Raw genomic sequence first — 18,045 nt, 5'->3', positions numbered from 1 at the left:
TGGGGTAAGGTTGTGAACTAACAGCAGATTAATATGCTGCTCTCTCTCTCTCTTGCTACAGACACAATAGTGTGCTACCTTCTAATAATCTTGCCCTAAGCCCGTATAAAGGGAGTGCTGGGGGATGATAGGCAGGTTACCTACATAAAACAGCGCGATTTAGGTGCACCAGCCAGGCTACAACTCTCAATTGGCAAATGAGTATTAGGTAGAGATCATGAATGAGAAAACAGGATTCTTATTGCTTGAAGCTATATTGCAATGGAAATACCCCCTATTAAAAAAATCACTACACTAAAAACAAAAAAAAATCTACACTCCATTAGTGATGTTGGTAGCATCTCTATCTTTTTTATCAGGGATTTGGAGCAATCAAATTTTTGAATTGCTCCGCTCTAGCTCCGCTCCGACTCTCTGCTCCAACTCAAATTAATTTTTAACTAAATAAAAAAGTGCATACTGTAATTTTGAAAACATTTTTATTCAGACTTTTAAAACAATTTAAATATCAATGATACAAACTAGAATCATTCATAATTCATTCTGTAAAAAATTATTGCAGCAATCAAGTCATCTTTCATAGGCTGCCGCAAATCATTTAAAATGAACTTTAAAGTTGAAAACAGTCGCTCTACACTAGCTTGAGTTGTTGGCATGCTTGAAGCAATTCTACAGGCAGCCTGAATGCGGTGTGGGTAGCTGTGAATGGCCTCAAAAACAGACTTAACTTTTAGCCTACCAATAGACTCCATCGCCTCACAATCTTCCCAAAAGTTTCTCTCGAATAATGCTTCATTACAATTATGAATCGCAGAAACTCGCTGGCGTCTTTCTTGTTTATCCAATTCCTTTTCGAAGTCGTCATCTTCTGAAGAATTGATGCTTGAATTATCTCCATTCCCCCGTGATGGTTGAAGACATCTCAGGGATGGATGCTTGAACAAGTTCAGAGAGGAGACGGAAGTTTGAGAACAACCTGGTATTTCTAAAGGATATGAACTTTCAGAAACCGCAAATTTGATTGTTGACTCCTTTTGTTGTGTTTCCTTTTCTTCAACCTCTTTCGCCAAGTTCAAATGTAGCAATAGATTTTGTTTTTCGAGACGTCGAGCAATATCAAGGAGGCCTTCCTTTGCCTTTGGTATTTCCCTTGAGGTAAGAAGAATCCGATACCGTGGGTCAACATAAACTCCAGCAAGAAAATGAATATTGTCAAAAAGCTTCTCTTCGTGTTTCTGCATGGAGGATAGAATTCCTTCTGCAATCTGTCCACCATTTCCTTGCAAGAATTTTGACAGTTTTCGCCATTCCTTCATTAAAACTCCCGGGGTTACATCAACAGCTTGAAGATTCATGGTTGTTTGGTTTGGCTTTGCCAAGAGGTCTCGCAGGTTCTTCACTTCGTCCCATTCGGCTTTTGTTAACTTGAGTTCTCTTGTTCCAGCAGCAGCCATTTGTTCACAGTAAGACTGAAAAACAAGAAGCTGATCAATCATCGCAAATGTTGAACCCCAGCAACTCACAGTATCCAATGATTGAGTTACCCCATGTAGATCAAGCAGAACACTTCGAATACTTGGGGTTTGTAGTTTGACAACGACTTGTCGAATTTTTGCCAGAAATTTCTTCGCATGTTCTTTGTTCAGTCCATCCCAGATTGCCAACTGAAGAGTGTGAATACCACTCCTCATCAGTTGGACTTTTGAGTCGTCCTCATAAAGCCATGTTGGAAGTATGAGGCTAGGATCATTAACCCATTGTGCAGCAGCATCCATGACGTTGAGTTCGATTTCATCCATTCCTTTAGTTCCTTCATCAGGCAAAATAGCTTCAGTTCTGTCCACATCCCTGTTCTCAGAGGTAGAAATGGTTTCATCATCCTCGCTGAAATTTTTGACAGCACACGTCATGTTTGCTGCATTGTCAACACAGATGCTCAGCACTTGCATTTCACTGATCCCAAATTTTTCTAAAATAGCTTTTACTTGACTTTTGACATACAAAGAATTGTGACGCCCTTCAGTGTCGATTATGTCCAAGGTTTTTACCACAGCTTTATCTTTTCTTTCTTCGTAGTACTGAGCGTTGATTGCAAGGAAATTTCTGTTTCCACGGGTTGCTGCATCCATTTTCAGGTAGCACAATTTTTGCTCCAAAGCTTTCTTGAGCTCTTCGCGACCCGACTCAGCTGTGCTGACAACTAAATGACGAACCGCATCATGCCCCGTCGAAATGCCAAGCTGCCGACCCATTTCACCTGCAATTTTTTGGAATCCCTTGTTCTTTAGCCTGAAGGTAGCGAGCGGTGTTGAACTCAAGCAAACCATTTCCATCAGCCCTTCACGGAAAGTATTGGCATCCATGGTGACTGTAACCTTTGAGGACTTCGAATATGAGTCAAGTTTTGTTTGCTCAATTTTGGGTTTCTTTTCAGATGAAGCTCCACAAAAAATCTTTTCTCCACGAGTTTTCAAAGAGCCAGATGAATGTCGTTTAGCTGCGTCAGCTTTCTGTTTTGCCTCATCTTCCTGGTCCTTTTTTGTAACCAGAGCTGCATAGTTTTCAGGATGGTTACGTTTTACATGCCGCCAAAGGTTGAAACTTTTCACGGCACTTGCTTCACTTGTCTTGAAGCTACATGGTTTGAGCTCACCATTCACTTCCTTTTCCACCTTGCACGTTGCTGATTTCTTCTTTGCTTTTCCCAAAAGCCCAAATTTGGGCTTTTCAAATTCAAAAGTAAAGACATCATTGAGATCCTTTTCCGTAAATCGGCTATCAATCATGGGGGGCAGATTTGATTTTTTTGTTGAAGCCATGGCCAAATCTTCTTGTGCTGCTACTGCATCCAAATGTTTCTTGTTATGATCTTCAAAAAGCAATGAACAAGAGCATTACACTTTTTTATAATGTACCTGCTTGTGATATCTTAACCACTTAGGGTACTTCGAATTTATTTTGGATTTTCTGGACAAAAATGATCGCATTTTCTTTTTACACAAAAAAAATTAAAATATACTTTAATACTAAAACATGTTTCTTGCAGTTTTAATGAAGTATTTTTAATATACATAATATAATTTATTTATAAATTGCAAGTTAGTTTTTCTTATGAAAATTTGCGGTAAAAATATTTGAAATATTTTTCAAGTTTTTAATTCATCTCTTAAAAACACTTTAATATAGATATATCAATGAAATTTGGTATGTGCCGTAGCATTAGTATGTACTACTGCTGTTCTACAACATTAACTGTTGGGAAGTAACGAGGCTACACGTTACAAGGTTTAAAATAAACTTTACCGGGAAAGCAGATTCAAATTGCAAGCACAGTCCCTTTAGTAAAGAGAGCAAATTTTAGGAAATATATTTTTCCTTCATCAGCCTGAATAGATTATATAAGATAGAACCTGTTATTTGCTCTATCCTGTATGTTTCCAGCCTGATGAAGGAAAAACATATTTCTGGAAATTTGCTCTCTTTACTAAAGGGACTGTGCTTACAATTTGAATTTGCTTTCCTGTTAAAGTTGATTTCCAATGTTCTATCATATACAATTCAAATAAAATTATTTAAACTACAGGCATTGTGAACTGGGGGAATGGGCCAATTTTATTTAATGTTTTTTAAATCTTCGACTATTTAACAGATATGACCCTCGAATATGATTTAATGCTAAAACATGCATTAAAATAGTACTCTTAATTTATTTTGTATAATTAACCGTTTCCGAGAAAACTGTTTAAAAATTTTAATCACTTAGATGCTTAGAATAAAAAAATTTACTTTTTTCAACTTTGGAACCATAAATTTTAAAACATAATAACAACAAAAAATTATTAACTTATTATGGAACATAATATTACCCTCGCAGACAGGGGCACTCGACAAGCCTTTCTTGAAATATGAAATTTCAACCGTCAGTTCAGGATGCCTATGGTTTAAATAATTTTGGATAATGTAATATGATAGCACATACTAGCGCTAAGACAGACATAATTTCATCACTTTATATTAAAGTGTTTTTGAGATATTAATCAGAAATTAACATTTCATCACCTCCCTGAAGGAACTGTAGCTCCCTTAAGAAGAATTTTACGACACGTGTTCACAGAAACGTTTTTTCTTAAAATGACCTAAGGATTCACCCCCAAAGTTGTGCTGGACATTTTCCAATCACTCTGACTATATCACAAAAGTCACTCTTAATTTATGCAAAAATGTTTACTGTATATTTATATGCAAATTTCAGTACATTTAAAATGACAAACAACGCTACCAAAAGACCGTTGAACAGATGACATATAAAATAAGTCCGCCAGAGTGATATGGGAGCATGTACAAATGAACAAATGTACCAGTAACTGGAGCCCGTGTGAGAAATGAGCTTAAGTGGTTAATATCTCTTGCGATATCTTAATATATCAATAAACAAAAACTTTTCCCCCCCCGATATACCTGTTTGTGATATCTTAAATGTTGCGTCTTGAGTCACACTTTTCCGTAATCGCAGCACTCAGCGCGTCTCCTTGATCAACCCTTACAAAAGAAGTATCAACACATACTAATCTACTAATCTATGCGAGTGCGTACTCGCCTAACCTTGACACAAGGGTGGGAGCAATTTGCAGTGTTGCCGGATGTCTGATAATTATCTGATTCTTTAATAAAACATCTCCAAAAAACATTGTAATTTTGTATCTGTACATTAAATCTTGATTTCGGCTGAAGTGAGAACAACTGACATATTATGTAAAGTAGTAACGTAGATATTAATATCAATTGTTATAGCATCTGAAACTTTTTGGCACCTTTAGGACTTCCTCACTAAATATCATTCATTTTGGATTGAAAATGGAAAAAAAAAACAAAAAAACTGGAGTAGTCAAGATTTTCTGTGCTCCGGCTCCACTCCAGCTCCAGGCAAAAACCTGCAGCTCCACTGCTCCGGGCTCCACTCCAAAACCCTGCTTTTTATACTAAGCTCATCCATCCATCTATTCTATTCTGTCACTGCAGTATATGGGCACTTTGTGCGTATTTAAAAATAGAACAAGTTTTCCCTCTCTCTCTTCCTTTCCAGCTTGTTGAAATAGCTGAATTAGTTTATAGTGGTAACTAAGTTTTGAGGCAGAGGCTCAAGAGGAAGTTTCTAGCTTCCTGCCTTGATTTTCCATATACTTCCCATCTCTTGTTTATAGGAATTATGCAACTTGTCAGGCCTGAAACTGGACTATTGCAGCTCACACTTCTGGAGACTGATTAATCTCTGTGAAGGTCACTCATCACAGTGTGAAACCTTTGGGAGAGATGTAAGTAAATTCACAAGCAGCACACCCACAGTCCCTGCCCTAAAAGCCCATCATCTGTTTGCATTCGTTAGCCTTCATACAGTGATTTGGTGGAGGGGAAAAAACCCACTAAATAATAGCCAACAAGCAGAACTACAAACCCTATAATCAGTTACCTATAAGTCTTCTTTAATCGTCTTCAGGAATAATTACATTTTTTAAAGTGACCATTCTTTTCTCCTGGAGAGATTTACCCAATTATTTCTAGTAGAAGTTGGTGGGTGACAGTCATAGCTACTAGGTGGTTTCATTACAGCCAGGATATTATGTCACACTATTTTACTACTGGTGCTATGGTAACACCATGAGTCACCCACCAGAAATGGAGCCCCTTTAGCAAGGCACTAAACATACAGAAGAAAGCATGGTCCCCTGCCCCAAAATTCTTATAGTCCAATTGAAGGACAAGGCACAAGAAATGAGTATAACTAATTACAGGAGTGAGTTGGGATGAGGGAATTGAAAATAAGATCACTTTACAACCTAGATGTACAGAAATTATATTTTCTGCTTCCAAAATACAGCCACTTTTGATTTGGAATACAGCCACTATTTAATACAGCTCGCAGGAACCCTACATAGCAATTTAGAATATCATCCCACTGAAATGGCACAGGGAGCTTTAGGAGGCAGAATGCAGAGGCTAACACCCCGATCTTGATAAAAATTCCATGGGGAATTGGCTCAGTTTTAACAGAGAGGACTCTGTAGAACAGGGGTCGGCAACCTTTCAGAAGTGGTGTGCCGAGTCTTCATTTATTCACTCTGATTTAAGGTTTCGTGTGCCAGTAATACATTTTAACATTTTTAGAAGTCTCTTTCTCTAAGTCTATAATATAGAACTAAACTATTGTTGTGTGTAAAGTAAATAAGGTTTTTAAAATGTTTAAGAAACTTCATTTAAAATTAAATTAAAATGCAGAGCCCCTCAGACCAGTGGCCAGGACCCAGGCAGTGTGAGTGCCACTGAACATCAGCTTGCGTGCCGCCTTTGGCACCCGTGCTATAGGTTGCCTACCCCTGCTGTAAAACACTAAAGACAACTATTAGAAGTGACAGTGTAAAATGCAAACATGATGATACAAAAAGATTGTCCTTTATTTTAAGTGACTAATAAAGTTCAATCACTGACTCTTTCAGCACCTTGCACATGGGATGCTTGCTCATGGTCATTCGAGGTCCCATGACAATCCTTCTTGCCCAATTAGAGTCATTGATCTACATTTCTTGCTCAAATTCCAACTTAGGGACAGAAATTGATTTCTACCCATCTACATTCACTTTGGTTCAAATGGAAAAGCTGTCATACATCTGTTTTTGGAAGGGGAGATGAAGATTTGTACTGATATTATAATAATGGCTTTTGTGCCCCACCCCAGAGGAAGTTGTATCTTAGAGATGGGAGAAATGAAAGGCTCTCTCTCTCCATGGATAGCTGTAATGTTGTAAAGTTATTCCAGTGCTTGTCAAAAGTGATACATGCATTACAAAACATCGGTAAGTTAGCAACAAATTACATCAGAGAGTGCTGTCTGCAAAGCTCATTTGGGGCCTACCTTCAAATGCCTGCTTTGACATGATGAGCACCCTGAACCCCACCAAAGTCATCTTGTAGCACTGGGCCCTTGAAAGACTGCACTGTATCTGGCTATTGAAACAAGTATGTTCCTGGGAGGGGAGCAGTTTGTGTTGCAATAGTAACTTTTATTTTAGTTTTTAAGTGGATGAATTTTACACAAGATAGAAGCATTTTTCATCTCACTGATTAATGTTTAAACTACACAGCAGGAACCTAGTTTTCAAGCAACCTACCTCTGACAATGCTTAATTTGTGAGGTGAGAGAGGTGGCTTGGGAACTGCATCTTTCTTTTTTTTGGTTGCAACTCCTGTGACGCTTCTGTTCTTGAGAACATCTGTTCCCCAAATCATTACCGCTAGGTTTTTTGTATACTTTGAATCTCCTTGTGTTACTTGCAGCTGGTGCCATTTCTCCTCATCTACCCAGATTCCACTGCCCAAATGGACCTAGAAAGTAGTAATAAAAAACAAACAACAACTTAGCATCTATGGTATGTGGCATACAGTGTCCAAGCACCTGTATGAACACTAGTATTTGGTACTATAATAATAGTAATTAAGACTAAGCAAATTCAACTTGTCTAGTTTTGAACCCTGTCCAATATTGTGGGTCAGTAAGTTTGAGTCAAACTCTTACATTTTGTGTTTCACTTTCCTTTGTTTTTCCAGTCCTTTTAACTCCTTTTTTCCCCCCCATAGTCTCTCTCCTGAAAGACTATGATAAAAGGACCAGAAATAAGACAGAGAAAAATTATAATTAGCAAGTATATCTAGTACTCTCTATACGCACTGTATTCAAGCCAATCACTTGTGCCAGCTTAATTTGGGGGGGGGGGGGAAGGAAAAATGTTCTATTCTTAGTACACAGCACAGGCTTTCCTTTTGCCAGGAGAACCCAATTTACTCAAATCACGCTTTGGGAGGTGGTGGGGAGGGAAGCACACTATGGGCCAAATTCTGGTCCCACTGAAGTCTGCGATAAACCTCATGTTGACTTCAATTGGAGCTGGATTAGACCCCCTGTTTAAGTTACAAGGGTGGTGGTTGGTGAGGTGGAAGGAGGAGTTCAGCATTCCAATTAATTGTTAACCCTTTGAACCAAAAGACTGCATGCAAGCTTCCCAAAACCCAATTCCATCAATGAAGTTTGTCCATTCCTAATAGCTACAACTGAACTACTATTATGGAGAAATGCAACAATATTTCTGTAATACTGTAAAAGGAAAAGGGAAGGAAGAAAGGAGCTTCCTTCCTCAGAATTTTCAAATGTATAAAATCCTAAAGGGGGGGAGAGGGGGAATAATGGACACAAGTACTGTGACAGCCCAAGTTCAGTTTTCACAAAAATTGAGAATTTTTGTTCAAACTTTTACATCATTAAAAAAGGAAAATGGTCTTAACGGTAAACTTAAGTTTGATTTTTTTACATCTTTCATGTTCAATTATCTAAAATTTTATCTATGTTTCTCATAAAAGATCTGCATTGCACAGCTCACACATGCAAAGAGTCTTATTACGTTCACTGAAAATGGACAAAGACATTTTTAAATTTCATAGGTCCAACCTCTGAGTCTCTGTTCAATCAAAATTCTCAATGACGTCAACTGGAGTTTTTCCTGAATTAGGACTGCAAGCTATTGCCTGAAAATCATTTTTATTATAACAGTGTCTGTGACATGGTGTATTCGCCTTTATGGCTTCCTGCTGGGAGTCCTGTGGTCCAACTACACCCCATCCCAAGTAGCAGCAAAGGTAGGTCCTTCAACCTTGCCCACAGAGGAGGCTCCAGAGAAGCCATTTTGGAAACTAGAGAGACCTGGTCCTCCAAAAGCTAGAAAGGCAAGCAACAGCCAACCAAGGCCCTGGTGACCCAAATAAAAGGAGCTGCCTGGCCTTAGCAGTCCTGGACAAAGGAACTTGAAGAATAGCCAGTTTGTGTTTTCTGACTGTTTTGCATAGCTTGCTTTGAATGGAGGGAGGGAGGGGGAGAGAGAGAGAGAGAGAACCTGAGATAAGGGTAAAGCTAAAGGGCCCAGAGGGGAAAACACCAAGGGAAGATGCAGAAAAAAAATGAATCAAAAAGTATGTGGCCACTGTGTATAGAGTCCCTGGGTTGGAACTCATAGTAGTGGGTGGGCCCAGGTTCCTCTGCTGGCCACAGGTAAAGTGGTATAAACCCCAAGAAAAGGACGGAGCTTATCTGTGAGCCTGAACAAAAGGCTGAATTTAAAGGACCCCAGAGATGGGACTGAAAACCCCAGCAAGGGCAAATAGACTGTTTATTTATTGGACTCTAATACCCCAGGAGGAGTTCATTTGGACTTTGTGAATTGTCCAGAGGGCCAAGCCATGGAAGACCCACCAAGACTGGCTGGCAGACTGCAGGAGGCTCCAGGGATGAAAGAACTGCAATAATTGCTTCTGGGGGAATTCTGCACCAAAAAATTAAAAATTCTGCACACAATATTTGAAAATTCTGCAAAATTCTGCATATTTTATTTGTCAAAATAACATAATATAATCATGCCGGTTACAATTATTTTGGTAATTTATTTCAAAATATTGAGTATAGAGTATGTCACCAAGTATGTCTGTAACAATATGGACAAAAAAATATTCTGGTAATTTTTTTATTTTTTTAAAGACAATATGCCTAGTAAGGAATCTAATACAGAACTTTGTGTAATACATTTAAATTACAATACAGAACTGCATTTCCTGAACCTGTCAGAAGCACTGCAAAGGCTTGGGGCAGTCAGGGGTAACAGAGGAGCTGAGGGAGAGGGAAGGCACCTAGGAGTGAACCTGGAGGGTGTTGGGTGTGGGTGGGAGGTTTTTGTTGGGGGGTGGAGGGGAGGGGATTGTTAGGATGTTGGGAAGCTTCCCCCATGAAGACCCTGGCTGACCCCAAGCCTCTCCCATTCAGTCAGGCACGTCTGCCCCGTTCCTGAACCCCTCATTCTCATGGGTCTCTGCAGCCTCCTTCCCGTCCCCACTAGCTCCTAAGCCTATGCTCCAGTCTGTCTCCCCCACCCCCCCAAAGCCATTCTGAACCCCACAGCAGCCCTTTGTGCCCCACTCTGTCCTAACCTGGCTCCGCAGGGTGATGTTATGAACTCTACTCCTGGGGCAATTCTGCAGCACTGGGCATAGAATTTTGTATTTTGCCCCAGAAGTGCTGCAGTTCTGCCTTTTGCCCACCAGAGGCCGCTGTGGCGCCAGAACAGCCGACTGCATTCATGCTGGCTGTTCTAGCACCACAGCAGCCTCTGGTGGGCAAAAAGCAGAACTGCAGCACTTCTGGGGCAAAATGGTTTTTATGCAGGAAAATACAAAATTATGCGAGACGGATGAATTCTGTGTGTCCGCAGATGCACAGAACTCCCCCAGGAGTAAATACCGCACCCATCTATAAGGAGACAATCAAGAGATGACGGTCCCTTTGCAGTGTCCTTAAGCAGCATTGTTTAAAACCTTAACTGTTTTAATTATCTAATTGATTAGACTCTGCCTGTTGGTATGCATACTTCCACCTTTTCATGTTCTCTGTATGTATAAATATCTCCTGTCTGTGTGTTCCATTCTATGTGAAACCTGTAGAAATATTAACGTTCTAGTTACTGATTGCCATCTAGCAATCAAGTAAAGAGTCTAGCTTTCTTAAAAGCATGAACACAAGCAAATTGCCTCTTCTGCTTCAGATAGAGGTGAAACTGCAAAAGGCAGATTATAGTTTGTTTTTTAAATAGTCATGCATAAAAATATTCCTTTCATGACCAGATATTGTAAAGAATGTTACAACATAGGTGGAAAAACAAACCAAAACAGATGGACAGACAAACAAGTTACATAATCCTCAATATATAATTACTTTCTTCTCCCCACTCTGATCAGTCTCTATATAATTACTATTTATTTATTTATTTGTTTTAAAGCACTCTTTTGGTTCCATCCCCATACTCTGTAAAACAACTCCATTCATAGCCAGCAGCTAGTGCTCAGAAGTCAGGATGATTTTGGACTTTCCAAGAATAAAATACAGATATCTCTAAATAAGAAATACGATGTAATTTAGAATATTTCAAGGAGATTTAAAACAAAAAATCAGTAGCATTCTGAAGTGCTGAATTCTGGGTCTGACTACTAAATGAAAAAATGGAGCATTCAGCTTTCTGGTTATCAAAAAGTGAAGTATAGTGTATTCCAAGGTATAGCTAGCTGCTCCATATTAACATGCATAGATGCCTTAGTCTCTTTCTAGGCCTTAAGTACATCACGTATTCATGAGTTTTTACTTAAAATATTTTAAAATACTCCGTTATAACAAACATTTTTTAAAGATTCAGGTTTCAAAGAGAGTCTCCATTCTTGAGAGCTTTTCATTTATTCGAAGGAAATGTTATTGTTGGTATCAAACAGATGTCTCTGGTCATAGCAGACCACTTGACCACAGGAATCCTAGGTTCTCTATTATATTTCCAGCTTTGTTACTAACTTGCTGTATATTCTTAGGCAAGCAACTTATTCCCCCACCCTCTTTTTACCCTTCTGTAAAACTGGCATGATAATACTTATCTACTACTCTCAGAGGTACTGCTGTGAGACCTAATGAAATCAGTTTAAGTATTTTGTGATCTTTGGATGACCAGCACCAACAAAGTGTAAGATCCTTTGCCTGTTGAAGTCAATGGGAACTTTACCACTGAGCACATGATCAACCTCCAAGAACAAAACAAACCACAAGAACAGAATACTTTAGTAACCATGACAACATGAACAATGTATCTGACTAACACACACCACAGGCTCTTCTTTAATGCTGTCCTCTCTTTTGGGATACAGAAGAGTTTCTCTGACATGAGTGAGAATCCTACCATGATCACATCCAATACCACAAAGTGTGAAGTTTGTAAAATAGCCTTTCTACAACTCCACGGCAGTTCAGGTTAACAAAAAGAATGGTATGAATTAGTGAAAATGTTAAAAACTGGCCACCTTAAGTGTGTCACCAAAATGTATCAGTTGTTTTTAAATGGTTACAACAATCTAAATCCCAGTAAACAAAGTGTTTTGATATCTCTGTTAAAATATAGAACAATGAATTATTATTTTAACTTTATATTCAAGGGACATGTCAAAACCCAGATGCAATCAATAGTGTGATGTTGATTTTAAGGTGAAATAGAATGTGCTATGTTTCTCTGCCACTGTAACTATGTTAAATAATATTTGGTAGCTAAAAGGAGCACGGGGGAGCCTGATGTGGCTATTGCTTTCTAGAGGTTCTCCAATTCCAGCACTAATTGCACAGACATCCCAAGAATGGCAATCTGCTGAGTATGGTATAATTTCAGTGGATTTACAAACACACTAAAGTTTATCCATTGTGTCCTTTTCTGTATATTGACTGTGTGCATTCATTTCAAAGTATCATTGATCATCTTACCACCAATTATCAGTTTCAAATACGGTACATATTTGTATAATTGTCTTTTACTTAGGGATTAGTACCCGCAACCCCATGCGGTCACCTAGGTGTAATTCGTAAAATCATGAATGTAAAAAAGTTGAAAACAGCTGAGAACTTAAAAACTGGACAGTAACAAGTCACGAACCTCCAGTGATGACAGAACCTGGTAAACAAGAGCTCTCAACCATGTTTGTAGTTGTTTCCATCACCTCACACTAACTCAACAAATATTTTAGATACTCCGAGTGATATTTGGAGTTGTGGTGTGTGCTGACTGTGCTGAATGGAGGGCTGTGTTGTGCTGGAAGAGATGAATTTCTACACTGTGAATGAAGGGTATATGTTGTGGTGAGGCATGTTTGGGGTTACTGTGTGTGCTGATTGCAGTGTGTGGGGACAGTTGTGTTGATTTGTGTCTAGAGGGAGTTGCACTGAGAGATGTGTGTTTTGTGCAGGTGGCAGTTGCCAAAATCCACGGTCTCCCTCATACAACCAGTGAAACTGTTGCATTCAACTTGGCTGTCGAGTAAAGGAGGCAATTGGGTGAGTTACCTCAGATTACTGTGGTCTAGAACTTTTGGTATGCCACAGATATAGGCCTTTCCGTAGCTGTACACTGTATGGGTGTAATTTGTCAAGTCAAAATGGCTGCAAATTTAAGAACTGGACGGTAACAGATCACAATACCCAGTGACATACTGGAGCCGGTGGGTGCTCGACCCCACACTGCCGACGGCCCCACCCTGACTCCACCCCTGCCCTGCCCCCATTCCAAACCCTTCCCCAAAGTCCCTGCCCCAACTCGTCCCCCTCCCTGCCCCTATTCCAACTCCTTCCCCAAATCCCCGCCCCAGCCCTGCCTCCTCCCCTGAGCACGCCATGCTTCCACTCCTCCCCGCTCCCTCCCGGAGCTTGCTACAGCTATTTGGCAGCGGTAAGCGCTGGGAGGTAGGCAGAGGAACGGGGACGTGGCGCAATCAGGGGAGGAGGTGGTGAGGTGGGGTGGGAAGCTTGACTGCTGGTGGGTGCAGAGCACCCACTAATTTTTCCTCATTGGTGCTCCAGCCCCGGCGCACCCACAGAGTCGGCGCCAACGCCCAGTGATGATTCATCCTGATGATATTCTGAATTTAAAAAAAAAGAGCCACCAACCATGTTTGTAGCTATTTCCATTATTTCCTACCAACTCTACAGACATAAGCTTCAGAGTGACACACAGAGTGATGTTCCTATAATCTTATTATACAGATACTATTGCACCTTGTGAAAATTTAGGAAAACACTAAACACAGTAGTAGCTTACAGCAAAGATTCTAATGTCATGAAAGTTTGGTATGAAATCCACCTGAAGAACAGTTAAAGACTATTTATAAAGTATTTAGTTTTAAATACCTTTCCGTTCTCGAGAATATACTTGTCCATTACTGGAACAGGGGCAGGATAGTATGTTGATGTATTCGCTTCCTCACTGAATGTTTTCTGTATCTCAGGCTCAGGCTCAATTGATTCTGGTTTTCCTTTTTCAAGTTCAATGGCAGGACCTACACAGTTAAGAAAAGAGATTGGTCTGCTATCCCAAAGAACATGAAATCAATCATTATACTGAACCATGGTCAGCACAGACCACCACATTAGTCATGTTTGTTTTAGAATGGAAATGGGTCCAAAGCAAAACCCTTCATCTGAACAGTCCCCAATAAAATCGGGGTAAGAACTGAGGCTCTAATCCATTCCTGCCTTAAACACTTAACGCTAAAGAATCATGCTTAAAAATAATTGTGTGTATGGACAGTTCAAAGAATATGGGTGAGGTAGCTATAACCTGTACTCAAAGGAATGATAATGCAACAGAGTGAACATATAAACCAGCAGTGGTAACAGTTATCCTTCAAATTAGAATTACTGTATAGTTACTTGGAAGATTATGTGTTATCTGTTAATGTCAATCTATACGTTTTCATGGAAAAAATTAAATAGGGGTATGTAAAATAAGAATGAATAGAAATTGTACAGATAAGTGAATGGGCTTGGGATACTTATGCTAAAATGCCATGAATTTAAGGAACACCTAAGTGTTAGCACAACATACATTAGAATTTTGATTGCCTGATCTATCAGCTACACTGATTTGTATTTTAATGTAATCAACAAAAATTAAGCGCAGTTTAAACAATAGAAGATTGCTAAGCAGATGTTTGAGGTTTCTCAGGAAGACAAATTAACTATTAATGACACCAGCTCTTCAGAATTTTTTCCCCCAGATCTGCTACTACAAAGTGATCCTAAAAGGGTCAAATAATACAATTTGTCAACTGGATTTTATAATGTCATGAATTATAACTGTCATAGCACCAGTAAATACAGTCTAAGGCTCCAATCCTGAAAGCATACGTATGAGCAAACCACTAGTACCACATGAAGCTCCATTCGAGACAATGTAGTTTTGTACAGGTACAGGTCAGTATAGTATCAGTTGCAGGATCAGGACCGAAGGACAAGAGTGACTCTCATATTCCCTAGAACTACACTATGATGGAGTGAGTTAGCATTGCATATCTAACATTTGAGTCTTGAATAACCACAAAAACTAACTTAATAAACTTTAACTGTGGAAATGAGTCTCAGCAGTTGCCATCTCACTTTTTGTATGCATAGCCCCAAGTTTTGTCTTGCTCTAACCCAGCAAATCAGACTGTGGTTTCAGCTAATGGCAGTATAGCTGCTGGTACACTGGAAAAAATAAATCTGTCTCTTGTATCATATTTCTTGGACATTCTCTGTATCTGAAACCATTATGGCATCCTTTACTCCTTATGCTGCACAGAATCATATGAAAGCTCAGTATGCAAAAATAGCAATTTCCCCATGTGGCTTAACATTGCTTGTACGTGACATAAATATCAGTTATTTTGCACTTGGAGCTAGTGGGATGCATTTAGCTTATTGTCAAGGACCAAAAATTCCAGCTCTTGGGACAATTCTATTCTGCAGTGACAACTATTGGATTTCTTAGTAATTGAATGCAAGTATGGTACCAATACAGAACCACATGAAAGACAGAACCATTTGCATTATAGTTTCACAGCAGCATCCACAGACATCTGCAACATCATACACAAGCAGACACTGATGTTGGCACCAAGTAAAGATTGAACAGTTCTATTTAAAACTGGCAAAGCTACGCACAGCAGTAGATCATCTGCAGGACTCTTTTACGAGTGGATGCAGTAGAAGTGTTCAACCTCTTCCCACATTCTTTCATGAACTGAACAAGCAGGGTACTGATACACAAACTACCCTAAAGCAGTGGTTTTCAACCTGTGGTCTGTGGACTCCTGGAAGTCCGCAGACTGTGTCTAAGGGATCCATGAACGGTGATTATGAAAATAAAGTTTCAGATCCCAGAAAAGGCATTAAGAACATAAGAACGGCCATACTGAGTCAGACCAAAGGTCCATCTAGCCCAGTATCCTGTCTTCCAACAGTGACCAATGCCAGGTGCCCCAGAGGAAATGAACAGAAGAGATAATCATCAAGTGATCCATCCCATCACCCATTCCCAGCTTCTGGCAAACAGAGCCTAGGGACACCATCGCTGCCCATTCTAGCTAATAGCCACTGATGGACCTATCCTCCATGAACTTATCTGCTTCTTTTTTGAATCCTGTTATAGTCATGGCCTTTAAAACATCCTCTGACAAAGAATTCCACAGACTGACACTGTGTGTTGTGAGAAAAAAATACTTCAGTTTGTTTTAAACCTGCTGCCTATTAATTTCATTGGGTGACCCCTACTTGTGTTATGAGAAGGACTAAAGAAAACTTCCTTAGTTACTTTGTTTTTCTGATCAAAAGTATGTGAATATTCACACCTACAGGCCAAAATCCAGAAGTGCTGTCATTACCATAGAAGACCACAGTTTAGCCCCCTTTCTCACGTTGTGTCAACTGCCATGCCGAGCACGTGCAACATTTACGGCTGAATTCTGTTCAGTTTTCAGTGTAAGATTTCTATGGTAGGAGTTTGCACTCCACAGGTTGAATTTCCAAAACGGCTACATCTCTATTCGAAGTTGTTTAGGGGTCTGCACATGAAAAAAGGTTGAAAACCACTGCCCTAGAGATTGCCTTGACTATAGGCTGGGAAGAGAACATTCACGCCTTTTCTTGAGGCAAACTGTTCAAATGAGCTCAAGGAAAGTAATCCTCACGATGTACAATTCTGTGCTTTGAAGGAAAATTCAAGGGAAAAAAACCTATGTTGAAGTATTTTCTTCCTAGGATGAAAAGTGTTTCTTGGTTTAAACATTTATGCTATTTTCTACTTGGAGGTTTTTTACTGTTTGTTTACAGCCAGTATATTGCCACAGCTGGGGTTTGGTTTCCAGATTTCCCTAAAGAAGAGTAACTGGTAAAAGTCCACTGTAACAGCAAGTCTCAGGAGCCACAAAAATATCAAATTTAACTGATGCTTTATTGCTTGGAAGCCACAGACACAAAGCCTTAAAAATGCCTTATTTTATACTCTAAAAGCTTGCTCCCTCCCCTCCAAAAACCCATAAAGCTGCATCTAACTGGATAGGCTTCACAGTTCTTTTCACTAAGTACTAAAGACTGCATTTTCAGCACAGCATGTTGTGAATTAGACATGCAACTCACTCTATTGCTTTATTGCTAATGGGAGTTGCGTGCCTAATTTGCCATGCACCACACTTTAAATTTACTTTTTAAAGTTTCTCTCTTTGTAGCTTTTTTTTGCTCTCTTTTTGTTTTTCTAAATAAAGGGAGGGAGTGAAAGAAATTGGCCATGGCTCCAGGGTTCAAAAATGCAAATATTTACTACATAACGATTATTTTAAAATACAGCAAAGACCGTTTTTAAGAATGTGAAAAGAAAGGATAGAAACCTTTCAAGTTCACTCCGAATTTTCTGTTTTTCCTTACGGAGAGTGTTTCTGAATTAGTGGTTGCTCAAAATGGAACCACAATAGCTTCAGCTGCAGTATCAACAGATGCCAGGCTTTCCACAGTGTGTGGATCATCTCATTCTCTCAAAAACAGTGCAGGCTTTGATGCTACTTGAGATGTGAGGAGGTGCATTGTTCAGCACTTCCTTTCTGTGGCAGGAAGTCTCTGCTTTTCCCCATATCTACTAGAAAGGGAATGCACATGATATTGAGGAATCTGGGAAATCTTGGATTTCTATAGAAGCAGCAAAGAATCCTGTGGCACCTTATAGACTAACAGATGTTTTGCAGCATGAGCTTTCGTGGGTGAATACCCACTTCTTCGGATGCAAGCAGTGGAAATTTCCAGGGGCAGGTGTGTATATATATATATAAAAGTCTGCGACAATCATAGAGGAATATCATTGCTTTCCAGCGCAGGCAAGATCTTTGCACGGGTGTTGCTGAATCGCCTGATTGACCACCTGGAACAGGGTCTATTACCCGAGACACAGTGCGGCTTTCGTAAAGAGCGTGGCACTGTGGACATGATCTTCGCAGTCCGACAGCTCCAAGAGAAGTGTCAAGAGCAGAATCGTGAACTGTACACCATCTTTGTGGATCTCACTAAGGCTTTTGACACTGTCAGTCGTGAAGGTCTGTGGCGTATCATGTCAAAGTTTGGGTGCCCTGATAGAT

At 39.7% G+C, this 18,045-nt stretch overlaps 1 protein-coding gene across 20 annotated transcripts in view; it reads right to left on the bottom strand.

Annotated features, from left to right (window-relative positions):
* Positions 1-18,045, bottom strand: part of LOC120371080 (BEN domain-containing protein 5) — a 1,353,498-nt gene that overhangs the window by 495,956 nt on the left and 839,497 nt on the right. For 11 of the 20 annotated variants that reach the window (XM_039486567.1, XM_039486564.1, XM_039486565.1 and 8 more), the window contains 3 exons: positions 13,793-13,941; positions 7,164-7,377; positions 461-2,869 (listed from right to left, as the gene is read on the bottom strand). The exons of 2 other annotated variants lie outside the window; for them this stretch is intronic. In XM_039486567.1, coding sequence (XP_039342501.1) covers positions 528-2,869; positions 7,164-7,377; positions 13,793-13,941 — 2,705 coding nt within the window. In that variant the 3' untranslated portion in view covers positions 461-527. Of the gene's footprint in view, positions 1-460; positions 2,870-3,866; positions 4,155-4,458; positions 4,540-7,163; positions 7,378-13,792; positions 13,942-18,045 lie in introns of those variants that run through there. 7 more of the 20 variants (XM_039486578.1, XM_039486579.1, XM_039486582.1 and 4 more) reach the window with 5 other exon arrangements.

The sequence above is a fragment of the Mauremys reevesii genome, linkage group 8, assembly GCF_016161935.1.
Source record: "Mauremys reevesii isolate NIE-2019 linkage group 8, ASM1616193v1, whole genome shotgun sequence".
Lineage (NCBI taxonomy): Eukaryota > Metazoa > Chordata > Testudines > Geoemydidae > Mauremys > Mauremys reevesii.
This window is presented reverse-complemented; position numbering and strand designations above follow the sequence as displayed.